The sequence below is a fragment of the Neodiprion fabricii genome, chromosome 6 (genome assembly GCF_021155785.1).
Source record: "Neodiprion fabricii isolate iyNeoFabr1 chromosome 6, iyNeoFabr1.1, whole genome shotgun sequence".
NCBI lineage: Eukaryota > Metazoa > Arthropoda > Insecta > Hymenoptera > Diprionidae > Neodiprion > Neodiprion fabricii.
In genome coordinates this window covers 5,327,127-5,340,746 of record NC_060244.1, presented here as the reverse complement: position 1 = coordinate 5,340,746, position 13,620 = coordinate 5,327,127, and the positions used below count along the sequence as shown (strand labels likewise).

At 46.9% G+C, this 13,620-nt stretch overlaps 1 protein-coding gene across 5 annotated transcripts in view; it reads right to left on the bottom strand.

Moving 5' to 3' along the window:
- LOC124185154 (transcriptional regulator ovo-like) overlaps positions 1-13,620 on the bottom strand; it is a 63,661-nt gene that overhangs the window by 2,643 nt on the left and 47,398 nt on the right. For 2 of the 5 annotated variants that reach the window (XM_046575611.1, XM_046575615.1), the window contains exons 3-5: positions 1,091-2,026; positions 426-972; positions 64-347 (exon numbers count right to left, since the gene is read on the bottom strand). In XM_046575611.1, the coding sequence (XP_046431567.1) occupies positions 64-347; positions 426-972; positions 1,091-2,026 (1,767 nt within the window). Of the gene's footprint in view, positions 1-63; positions 348-425; positions 973-1,090; positions 2,027-10,376; positions 11,297-13,620 lie in introns of those variants that run through there. The other 3 variants (XM_046575613.1, XM_046575614.1, XM_046575612.1) reach the window with 3 other exon arrangements.

Here is a 13,620-nt window from a genome sequence, read left to right as displayed (position 1 = left end):
CCGTACATGAGAACGAATACCGAAGGGCAAAGAATTTTTTTCATCGCGGGATCGGGCATTTACCACTTCCGGTGAAACTGAGACCAGGACTGAGAAGACTCTGATGATGGTGTTGATGGGGCGAGGACGAGGCACCCTGCTGTTGAAGTTGGACCTGAATCTGTAGCTGCTGAAGTTGGGGCTCGTTCGACTGTTGCTGGTTTATGTGGAGAGCCAGTTCTGGGCGTTCTTTGGGAAGAGGTTGATAGCTGGATTCGCCGGGAGGATAGTTGAGGGTGGATGGTATCTTCGAGGTGCCGTTGAAGTGCTGAGTCGTGGTGTAGTTCCTGCAATAAAACAGAGAATCGCTAAGTTTCTTGTCGTACGTTCGAATCTTGGCGTTACCGAATCCAGGTGTCGTCGGTTTCTCGGTGTTTTCCTCTTACCTGGAGGCGTCAAATCCTCTGGCGAGGGCGATACTATGCTCCGGGAATGGATCAACGCTGGGCTCGACTGGGGTCGATATCTGCCCGTCCTGACCTATCGTGCTCCCGGAGGAGGGTGGCGAGTGAAGCGAGTCGTCCAGAAGGTCGTTGCCGCCCTCGTTGGCTGGCAACCTCGGCAAAAATAGGTCAGCCGCATCGCCCAGGCTCTCGAGGAGGGCCGTGTGATCCGACGGCGAAGGGAAGTTGGCCAGGGTCGCCGTGAAATGTAGGGGATCCACCACCGCTCCGGTCACTATGTCCACTACCATCCCCGTGTCGTTAACGTCGTAGGGGCCGTACTGCCCGGACAAAAGGTCACCGGGCTGAATCTTGTACGCCGAGAAGTCCTCCTCCTCTTTCAAGGTCAGTCCGTACGAGGCGCAGACGTTCTGGAGCAACGAGTACTGTTTTCCCTCTTGCGCACCGTACTGGTTTTGTCCACCGAGGTCCTGCTGACCGGTGTCGCACTCCATTCCCACCGCTGGCGATGGTGTGAGGTAGTTGTTTCCTGAAATCGTCACGAAATGAATCATGAAGCATACAACGGGCTACGCGAGTCTCGAGAAGTGGGATGATCGGCACATGTCTCATCGCATTCGCGCGGACCACAAGTCTTTTATACGTACCTTGTGTATTTCCGGCACTGCCATTGTACTGGTTGGCAAAATTGGCGAGGTTGTTGCCGCCCTTGAGGGATTCGTAAAACGGCGGCAAGGATCCGGTCGGCGGTGAGCTGGGTCCGTAATTACCGCGACCCCCGTTTCCTCCTGGATTCATTCCGCCGCCCCCGGCTCCGCCGCCGACTCCTCCGCCAACGCCACCACCACCCCCCAAGGAGGATCCGCCGCCTCCGCCGCCCCCGCCGCCGCCGCTCGAGAAGCTTACGCTGCCACCCGATGATCCGCCCCCGGAGGAGCCGGAGTTTTGGCCACTCGAGCCGCCGCTTCCGTTACCGGAAGAATTCCTCCCGTGACCGGCGGCCACGTGAACAACCTGCACGACCTGACTGGTGTTCGACAAACGCATCGCCAAAAGCGGCCGTGCGATCGAGTTCCCGATCCAGCTGGCTTTCGCTCCGTCTCTGCCGCGCTCTTCCTCGACCTCGCCCTTCCTCTTCGGCACCGCGTAGTCTATCGGCTGTTCTTGTTCCGGTTCCCGTGTCCTCGGCACCTCGAGATTCGTCTCTTCACGTCGCGGTGTTTGCGCCTGGGGCGGGACCCTCCGAATCACAGAGACTCTAGTCGGCGGCTCGACGCGCGGTGTTTTCGGGGGTGTCTGAGCCGGTGGAAGTGTGATTTTTTCGGCAGTTGGTAGCTGCTCGGTGGGAGCAATCGGAGGGCTGCTGTACTCCTTGCGTTCGGCTCGTGTGAGCACGTGGCCCCGGCTTCCGTATGGCACATCGCCGCCGAGTATGCTGGAGATGAACCGTCGCGGAAGGGTGTTCGTCGGCGTCGACGGTCTTCCCGACGCAGGCGGCGGCGGTGGAGGAGGAGACCCAACCGGACTCGTGCTGCGCAGCGATTCTGGAGTAGTTGCTCGGTCCTCCTCCGACCTGTCGCGATCTGAAACATAGATAAGAGACCCGGTTCAGCATACACCTTCGTTTCAATATTACATCGCTCCCTCCCTCTCCCCACCACTCTCTCCATCACTATCTCTCTTCATGTCAGAGCGTCGGTTTGAGCGGGGACGTCGACGTCGCTGCCGCGCGCGACGGTTTCTCGTGGGTAAAACTCCGTTTCTCCGTGCAGATAGGCTGACGGATGAATTCAATTTCAATTTCAATTCTAATTACAATTTCAGAACACTTTGCCAACTTTCCATCACGGTTTAAGCATGAGTGCAGATGTATACCTGTATCATGCAGAATGACGTGCAAACTGAAACCCGCGAAACAGAAATACCGGAATATAGTAGATACAGGCGTGATACGCAAATCGCTGTATGTGTGCGCTGCGCACTTATTCATGAATTCGTTTCTTCCTCGAACCCGACACTTGATTTATTTATTTATTTATTTATTTATACCTTTCTTTTTCCTATTTTTCTCTTATCTCGCCTCTGTCTCTCGGCTATGACCAGCTCGTAACTGACCCCCGGATCAACTCGAGAAGGTCGCTATCCAACGCCCATCTGACCGTGCCTTATACCTGTATTGTTTTTTGGCGCGTCGGAAACGGGTTCAGCGTATTTCTCCTCTTCCTTTTTCTCATCTCACTCTCCCTCTCTTACCTAACGTTTCATCTGCAGTATGCTAAACCGTTGCATCGTGACGCGATTCCGGGTATAATTTAGCCAAGATTAAGTCGTCGTCCCGGAGAACATGCTAATTTACATCATATAATTCGGTTTGATGCCGAGTATTTTTGATTTTTATTTATTTTTTCTTACTTCCATACACACACCTATACGTATATGCAATAACGACGCGTTGCCGAGATTCTTGAACTCTCGGAAAGCTGGACTGTACATACATATATTTCGAAGCTGTATTAATCGGTTGACCTTTACAACGGCTCAGCCGCACAGTTGACTGTTGTATTACACATATATAATATTTGATGCGTCCGATAAAGTGATTAATTTTCAACGAAACAGCTTAAATTTTCCCACAATTCAAAGAATAAAGAAATTGAAATTTAAAAAATCGATTACTTATTCTTGCCTGCAAATTACCACCTGTTCTCCAAACGCGCTGCATATGCAACCGTATGCGGCAGCATCGCCCAAAAGGAGTCGCGAACGAGACTGTGCAGCGGGTACCGGTCAGACCGGTAGGAGAAAAAAAAAAATAAAAATACTCACATATAGGTATAAGGTGTATGTATGTGGGGGAAAAAACTGGGAACGAGTCGCGTCTCGCCGGCTTAATTCTCTTGACTTTGACAGCGAAATATAAGTATATCGATTTTATCGAATGCGGGACGAGGACGTCAGCGTTCGAGCGTAAATCGGGCGACCGTGAACCATGCGCACGACTCCGCGTCTGCAGACCGGTACATAAGGTGCTTTATATATTCCTTTTCATTTCGCAATTCGTGTATATATGATTGTTGGAAATTTTTGTCCGCAACCTCGTTCGCCCCAGTAACGAAAATCGAATCCGTAGAGCGAAAGAGCTGGACAGGGAATTGTTACGGATGTAGGTGGATACATAGTAGCAGGTAAGTGCGAGAACGATGAATTGAAAAAATTTGAGGACGTAAAATTGTACAGTTTTATTTAGTGGTCCGTTCGCATTGCGTAACAGGGCCTTGCGTCACGTGCATTCTAACGCCGAGCGTTACAAGAGGATCGAAAATGGCTGTCCGGCCGGGACTAAGCGTAAACTGGAAATCATTGAGCAACCTTCGAAAGCATTACAGGTACACACGTAACGCGTGGACGTGGGTATGGAGAAGAAACGGTGAGGATACGCCGAGGACGAGGCATCGTCGCCGTGTGGCACCACCAAAATCCTTAGGCACACACGGTGCAGAGCAAAGCGCCGTCGTCCGTGCTATAAACGTAATGTATTGAACGTAAACGCCGTGACTCGTGATCGGGATGCTAATGTCTGCGCCGTGGGCAGAAGGATATACGTGCGAGAGGTGAGAAGAGAGGGGAAAAACGTTAGGCGAAGAGAACACGCTCGGAGATAGAGGCATGGAATGGACGTGAAAAAACGCGCTAACATCGCTCACCGTTCGCCCGCCATTGCCTGCCGAGTCAAGTGTTATATCTACGTACGTTGTGCATGGGTGTAAGTAAACGTATGTGAAATATATACGCATTTAAGATCTGGTATAATTTTGTAGCTGGGCTTGCGTTGCGAGCAAGTGTGCGTGACATGATCCTGTACGTGCAGGTACACGCTGTAAAAGATTGTCGAGGAGGAAACCATTCGGTCCAAAGTGTTAGATCTTATAACGGCCAAGTGTGAGATCACTCGCGAGCAAGAGGGATACGAAATCGGATAAATCGGATAAAACGGATAAAGACCCGGAGGCTACGCGTGTGAGCAAAACTCGGCAATATCCGAGACTTGAATGCCCGGATAGAGAATCGTGTCTCGTTAACCGTTTGCCATTAGCGTATCCGTTTTAATTTTAGCCACATACCCCCCTACTCGGGTTCTAATCTTAACAGGCATAAAACTCGAACGCGAATCACTTCAGGTTACGCATCATCGTATGCATTATCCACCAATCGCCGTTCTCGTCGGGCGCTATGGGCATGCACAATATGTATGTATACGTACCTATGTACCTACATATATCGTGTGTACGGTTAAAACACAGGGAAAATTCAGGTCAATGCCAGCACCGCTTTACCATTTCGCCTGCGCGCTCCGTTGTGTTATATTATAACGGGTAGAACGAGTCAATTCGGTAACTGCTATCCGTCGCATTTGTTCGCTACGTTAATATAGATGTGTTAAAAAATGTTCAGGTATCCGATTGCGACGCTGTTTAAATTCCTCCGCTCTACGCATTATACAATAAAAGTAATCACACACAAATAATCGACTTGTAGGTATACGAGTGTCGAGCGAATGGGAAAGGTTTGATGTCTTCGGAGCAAGTTTGTAATAACATACGCCTCTATAATAATACAGCTATTATAACATCGGGCCGATAAAATGTATACGGCATAACAGCGCATGGGTATAATATGTAGATCGTCGCTAAGAGGGAATAATCGTTTTAAAATTCTCCTATCCGCGATCACGGATCCGTGTATTCGATGTATTCCGCACGCGTCTGTGTAGGCATGTGCGGATCGCAGACCGCAACCATGCGTATGTGTAATACGTATACCCATGAAGGCATGGTTATACCCGCGTAAACTCGGCGCGGTGACAGTCGTTGCGCCATTCCGCGTTAGGAACAGGCTCAATGTCAGGTAAAACGCGTTCGCCTAACGGCGACCTCTCCTCTCCTCTCCTCTCCACTTGTGGTTCTACGGCCATCATCCTCCTCCTCCTCCTCCTCCTCCTCCTCCTCCTCCTCCTCCTCTCGTCCCTTGGGCCACCTGTCTTCGGCGCTTCAGGTACGTACGCTTATGTATGATCGACGGCGCCCGGGTCGCACACTCAAATTATAACACAGGCAGACCTATACGTGCGAGGATATTTGGTCCTAGGTATGCGTGTGCGTGTGTATGTGTACACAGAGACGATTCACGTGCAGTTTTCAGAGCGCCGCGTTGTTCGTCGACCGACCGAAAGTGAAATCTGGATGTGCGCCGGTAATCGACCACACGATCAATTACGTCAGGTCACCTAGGGACTGTCTGTCTGACTGACTGACTGACTGACTGACTGACTGAATTACTGAATGACTCTCTCCGCATGTATGCTGTACTTTACCCTACCCAGGGTTATTCGTACATGCCTGCATAAATTTATTCGTTTTGTTATGTATTTGAATTGATAAAGTCGATAGAGGAAACCGAGATATTCCAATACTGCACGTCTGTCGATATGAAATTGTAAGTGTCTTTTTCTTTATTTATTTATTTTTTTTTTTATTTTTTTTTTTTCATTTCCGTTCCAATTCTCGTAGTACCAATGATCGAGGTTTAGGTATACAGGGAAAAGAGACAAACGTATAACTCCAGGAGTTTGAAAAATAAAGAAGAAGAAAAGAAACAGCTGGACCACGATGTGCAGCGTGTTTCCATTACATCTCATTGTAAACCGAAAATATCACGTATTGGGTCCAAAACTGGGCGTCATCAGAGAATTGCGTCCGATTCGGTACCGCAGTTCACTATATCCATAACCGGCTGTAATATGCGAATCAGTTTCTCCATAAGAATATAAGAGGCATAAAAAAAAAAAGAAATAAAAAAATTCAACATTCGATTATATACGATATCGATACCTGCCCCTGTATTTATAATCAAGGCAAGCGATTTTTTAATTGCAACGACTCGACTATGTTTAAATAACTATATAAACAAATCCACAACGTATAAGCAATTACGCGGGTTTACTGTGCGCGTAGCATTAGCAATACAGCCAAGTGCAGGTGTATTGTACACAAGTATATTATTTTGCAAGCCAAATATTACACAGAGACACGCCTATATATGTATGTACCACGATATTCGCGTCCTCGCGACCTTGTACGGCCATATATATATATATACATACGCATATGCATACGTGTACATCAACATCGGTACCTGTATACACACACATACACACATGGTACAGGAGAGCGCGTAAGAACAGTAGAGCGAGACCCACTTTTATAGCGGTATCGTGAGTGAGGTTTTTCTCTCTCGTTGTGCTGCAGGTGTAGTATAAGCAGGTACGTATCCGTACATACATGCATCCTTGCAGTTACCTACGTAACGTACGTATTATTGAAAAAATGACGAAAGGAGAAACAATGAGCTACGAAAGGAAAGGAGGAAAGAAAAAAATCAAAAAAAAATAAAAAAAAAGAAGAATTAATACTAAAAATACAGATAACGCGAAAGGAATGTAAAACAACATAGGTGGTATATACCTATGCATGTACCAACGGCTGTTGATCGCGGTTCTTATTACGCGCTCCCTGGTTCAACGGCTCTGATCGTCAATCGGCCCCTCGTCTCGTGCGGAGCACAATAAACAGGCATATAATGTACCTGCCCGATTGCACCGCACACACAAGGCTTGCGGTGATATTAACCTGTTGTGCATGACCCTCTGTTATATACCGTATATACACTGTATTTTACCGTATATACACTGTATTATACCGTCCGTGTTCAGTTATTTGGAGATCTTTCAGTCTTACGGGAATATGCATATCGCACGTACGTTCGTACCACGCTGAGGCTACAAGTGCGGAAAGTTAAACCTCGACTTTATTCAACAATCATCAAGTTATTTGTATTGAATATATTTAATTCTGGATGTGCAACAGATTCCTGCCTATTTCGGGTACTTACTATATACTTATAAGGCTCTCGAATCGATATCTGTTATGTGCTTATAATATGTCCATATAAACCTTCCCTGTATGTACATATATATATGTATACCAAACTTTTAACACGCGCATATTTCTTACGTTATTTACGATCAAGTGATTAATATTTGCTATATAAATCGTTGAAACGAGCAGCTATTATATATGTATACGAGTGGGTTTCGTAATCCGTACGTATGTAAAGTACCTGGGAAATGGGCTTGACGGGATTATGTGTTTTTAAAAATTGCTTTCATAAATTTGCATCAACTTCTTTGCCTCAACCTTTTTCGTCATTATTTATCACTTTTCTCGACTTTGTACCAAGCGGTGGTACGAGGCGTATGTATGCATGCATAGGTATACATCTAAATACTCGTAACAGACGATAACTCGCGCGTACATGATGATATGTAATTTTTAATATAACGGCGTATGCGTTGCAGTGACGATTGATCATCGGCTGCCCGGCAAGCGTCGTTCGAAAGCTTTTTTTAATGATTTGGTAAAATTCACGGCGATCGCGAGAATAACAATTTCATAATATATTGGAACGATATCGACGAGAGTTTAACAGCTGCATACATTAGTAAACTAGTATCTACATTCGGAACGATTCGAAATATGGTTTTGCGATCTGAATAAAAAAATTCTGCTCAATTATTTTAGCTGTGAAAAATATACAGATATCTATAAATTATGAATAATGTATAATTTTCGCTATGTATATAACTTGTGTGCACAGAGAATTTTGTACGCTGGTTTTTCATATCACAAATAGTTACCGGAACGGAAAACTCTTGGATAAAAACCAAATCGAAACGATTTACTTTTTACAATTACTATACGAATAGTAATACGGCATAGTCTAGATATTAAAATTACATATGTAACAATGAAAATTAAATATTACGAAAATTTAATGTGCATACATACATATATATATATATATATATTCAATATTCATCTACTACAAACATGCAATACGATTGCAAAAATAAAACCCGAGTTGACCTGTCGCAATAATTTCTACGCATACATATGTATAACGGAAGAATAATTGAAAGAGAAATTCATCCGACCTGCCGATGAATCGCGAAACGGGTAATTGCACAATCGTGAAATTTTTCATATTTCTACGTACGACACGATCTTAGACTTCGCAATCGTCCAGATTCCGCATAGAATTATCGCGGCCCTGGCCCCGGTAGATGACCGCGATGACGACCTCGCGGAGAATCCGCACGGTTGGGCCTCAAGGTATACGCGGGTATTTTATCAGTCCGCCCGACGACGACACAGCGTAGAATAAAACCGTTCGTCGCGTTCCAGCCCGGCGCTCGCGTAATTTCGCTACTGTAAGCCGTTGCACAGGTGTCTCGACGCGATACCTGCCCTGTTATAAACACGCATCCGCATCGTTCTCGCGCAGTGCTTTTGTGGGTGTCTAATCCGTCCGGTAGCCGTCCATTCCACCGCACGCAGGCCTCGGCGTTTGTACACATATACGCGCAGTGCTGTACGGGGCCCGTTCAGTCGTGGGCCCTGAGACCGGGCCCGTAAGAACTGGTCCCGAGCCCCCCACCCACCCCCGGCCTGCCGGTCCGCTCGCCACTCTATAATATTATACCTGACCGTGAGGAGGACGGAGAGGCAATTACACGAGGTGAAGAAGTATTGTCTCCGAGCCGCGATACGCGGAGCGGCTGTGCGGCGACTTTACAGCGCGAAAAGATCGCAGACTTTTCGTCGATTCGATTTCGTTGCTACCAGCGATCAACGCGACGACGTGATTCTCGATATTTACTCGAAATCAAGACAGCCGGATTATGTACGACTCGTTGGCGCGTTACGGATTCGATTCCGATTCGCATTGCTGGTACGGCAGGTACCTGCGACGAATGGTAAACGGAAACTGGCGTTTCGGACAAATTTTCACGGTTCGATTGCGCGTTTCGCGGATTCTTCGGCCGGGGAACTCGGCGAGTCACCGAGTCGAGTCGGCCGAATATGGTCAATATATGTGCCGGCTGGCTGGTTCGTGACTCGACGGTTGTCGTTTCCCAGGCATCGAGGTCTCCGCGGTTGGATCGCATACCTCGGCGACGTGTTGCCGTTGCAGGAGAGCCTGCCCTCTTCTCGATACCCAGGAATCGCCGGCGTTTGCGGCCGAGCACGACGAGTCGCGAGATTCGTTACAAATACTCGACGGGTTTACGAGGATTTTGAACGCCGTTACTTCTCATCTTACAGGAATATGCTGCCGTGCGAATAGACGCAACTATCTCTTACACCCCGATAATAATCAGCTTGAAAAATAAAACAGCTTGACTGCACCTTTCAATCGCTACGCGTTAACGAGTGGAGAAAAGAAAGAGCGACGATCTGCTCGGCGGTAAGGGGAAGAAAATTTTCGTATTTCGAGGCGAAGATCGAGGCGCGGCAGAGCTTCACGACGATCTTCCCCCGTTTCGAGAAACCAGTTTTAGGATTATAATGCGTCCCGAGAGTATACCAGCGGCTTCTCCGGTAGGTGTCCATCGGCTGCCGCCTACTCACAATACCGTTGCATCAGCAGCAGCAGCAGCAGCAACGCCGGCTATCCCACCGTTATTTTTCGGTCTACCTTTTTTCGACTTTCGCGAATCGGATCCCGGATTCCGGAAAGCAGTTAAAGGCGTCCGCGAATCCTGGACGATTCAGGCGTTGTTAAGCTCGCAGGATTCCGGGTCCTTGTGGCCTTTGGCACTTGACCTTGACTCCCGATACACCTGCGGATCTCAGGTGGTTGCACCTGCAAACCGGGCGCGCAATTTCTCGAAACTGGTTCGCGACGCGGTTCGATTAAACGTACGCCTAGACGTCGTTGAATTTTCGCTCCTGAGCTGTCACCGTTGCGTGTGTAATGCACAAGCCAAGCTTTGTCGACTTATTTAGGCATAGGTGTAGCAATACGCATACTCACATTGGTGCTTGTTGACGATCAAACTGAGAGGTTCCGATCCCCCCAAAGGACTCTCCTTACCGGAGGACGGTGGTGGACTCTTGCTGAGATGTTGAGTCTCGAGTAGTCTGAGCTGCTGCTGGTGCAGCCGATTTTTTATCAAAAATATCTTCGGCATTTTGTACCGAATTCACGCTCTACCACGTCACTGTTTACAGCAACGATGAACGAGTTTTAGATGCGTTTCAAATTCCCGACACTTCACTGTGCGTTGATGACACCATTTGAACCGAGCTCACTGCCGGTCAGGTGTTTTTGTGTGTGTGTGTTTCGTAAATAGTATCGTCGAGAGTATCGCGCTTGATTTGCGGTTGCACCCGAGATAAAGATAAAAGAGAAAGTACACCGAGTACTTGCACTTCGCGGGGTATAAATTTTAATATCAGCCGACCGTGTGTGGGAATGTTTTAAGTTCAAGGACGAGAACGTTGATACGGTTGAGCGTATCTTCGGCTAATTATATACCGCTTAACAACCGGTTATCTAACGATTTTTAACAGCTACTACCTTCAACGTTCTTTCACTTCGGTCCCGCGCACTGCTTGTTATTATACGATTATGTATCGCATTGATAATGTTACACCTCCGACCCGCTACCAACGATCGCGTATTCGATCAAGGGGGGTTCCATTCATCTCAGTTGCCAGTTTCCTGTCTCAACGATTCTTACATTTATCTACAATTCTTTTTTCATCCTCTTCATACACGGCACATCTTTATTTTTAACGCGTCGTCGATTAACATACACGGATTTAAGACAATCCAAAAAAAATCAAATCACCGATAAAGTTTATTTACAGTTCAGCATTGATTGGCTATTTTTTATACCGTCGAAAAACACAAGCGATACACGTACGGAGAACGAAGGTGAGAAAAAAATAAAAAAAATAAAAAAAAAAAAATAAATAAATAAATAAATAAACGAAGAAAAAAAATTTGCCTAAAAACAAAAGTCTACATACGTACGTGTACGGGAATAGAAAAATCGAATACACATGCAACAGGTGGAGTATAATAAGTTTTGTCACACTTCGCACGTTTATGCACGTAGAAATATTATGTCCAGAACGATGAACGAGAAAAAAAATTAATTAAAAAAAAAGCAAAGCAAAGCAAAGGGTATTATCGGCGCAGCTTTTATTTGTTTTCTTCTTCTCGTTGTTATTATTATTGTTATTATTATTATTACGTATGACGTTTATTTTTATTTTTCCTCGGTTAACCGTTAACAGTACCAACAAAACTCGGACCGACGCTCTCTGCGACTGAAATCTCGCGAGCGACTGAGACGTCCAAGAGTTCTTGGACGGGACCCCCTGAGAGTCCGCCGGCCGTGAATTCCCCCACCATCGTTAACTGCGGCCGACGCCGACGGCGCTGCATTTGGGTCCTTCTTTTGCCGTTCGGAATGGCCGCTCGACGGTGGGGGGAGAGAGAGAGAGAGAGAGAGAGATAGAGAGTGAGGAGAGGGAGAAAGAGGAAGAGGGAAACGCACGGAGGGAAGACGACGCATGCGCGTAACGGGCAAGGTTGCGTGCGGCGAACCTCCGCCTCCTCCTCGAACCTCACGGCATTACACTCGGATACCGCACACACGACTTGTGCGGATGGATGGATGGATGGATGGATGGATGGATGGATGGATGTGTGTGCGTTAACCGGTCGTCGTGACGCGTCTCTCCTTCACCTATAATGCACACGTTACCCACATACGCGTGCATCGATTTAACCATTATTTTTCAATCGTTCTCATCCAACGCGGAACGTATCGGTTGATTGACTTTCGAACGGTGAAGAAGTTGGAACTTTGCTTGTATAACACCGCGGTCAACCCCGGAGTAACAAACTTCTCTGTAACCTTCTACGTAACGTTATTGGGTTACGGTAATTTTGTTACCAAACATATCTCGCGCGTTCAATTTACTAATAGGCATCGAACACATTGCCGCGGTGAAATTTTCGAAGCTATGCATCTTCCGCGCGTTCAAGTCTCCGGCGAGGTATCGTTTTAATTTCGCATCGCGTGCAACGAGGTTCTCATTTATCCCTGTACCGTAAATCAATTTTTCACATTTTCACCATACTCCTGTTACATATCACGTGTACCTAGGATTTACCTACACCGTCACGTTTATGCTTTCACTTCGTTCATCCGTTCTGTCTGTAGGTACTGTCAAGGTTATCTTTTTACTCGTTTGAACGCAACGCTCGATCAAATTTCTTTACACATCGACGTTCGTCGCACCTTATCGAACAGATCGGACCAAAACCTTGACCGAACGATCTTCCCGCACCCGATGCAACTTCGAAAATTTCTTTCCCTCCCGTTTTTCGCGTAACGCATTGTGTTATATCCTATTCTTAGACGCTTGTCTCGACTTATCTCGGCCGTGGATACCTGCTAAGTCCGCAGTGTGCAGCGCACATCGAAATTCAAGACGCGAGGGCGTTTGCTTCATAAAGCAACAAGTATTATCGATGCCTCGAAGTCCCGCAGGAGTGCGAAAAAAAAAACAAGAAAAAGAAAATGAAAATATAAAAAAAAACGAGGAAGGGAAACTATACGGACGCCGAGCTGCGAGGGCGACCTGCATACGTAGCCCAGAATTCTTTGGCTGATCCTTGGAGGACCCTCTTCTCCTCCGAGTCGTAAACCGTGACAGGTTCTCTGCGACACGACGAAGTATATCTATCCGGTTTATATTCTCGTGATTTGGCTCCTAGATGCGTCTGGTATACATTTTGGAATATAGCGTTGCTCCCGGGTTCACCAAGCCTCGGAGCTTGGCTATATAACGAACCGGAGATCGGCACACGGATATAATTCGTGGAGAGCGAGGGGCCCTAAAATCAGGTCTTTCGGGGCGAGGCGATTTCCATTCGTAACGAAAACGTTGAAATCAGATCTCGTTGAACTCTGGTCTTTTTGGAATGTTATGCTTTGGAAGAGAGGTTGTCACTAGCCACCGTTCGATCTCAACGATGCACGGAACGCAAATACCGTCGTCGGTAAATCTTTTCCAAAGTTCATACCTATTTGCCTCTGTGACGGAACCCTTGGAACGAAAATCAGGTCAAAGAATCAAGTTCGAGACAATTTAAAGGATCGTACCGTCGATCGGTATTTTCCTTAATTTCTTCGTGTAAGTAACGGCAGCTGCAGCTGCCTATCGAGAACCCGGAGTATAATTAGAAATGTGAGAAA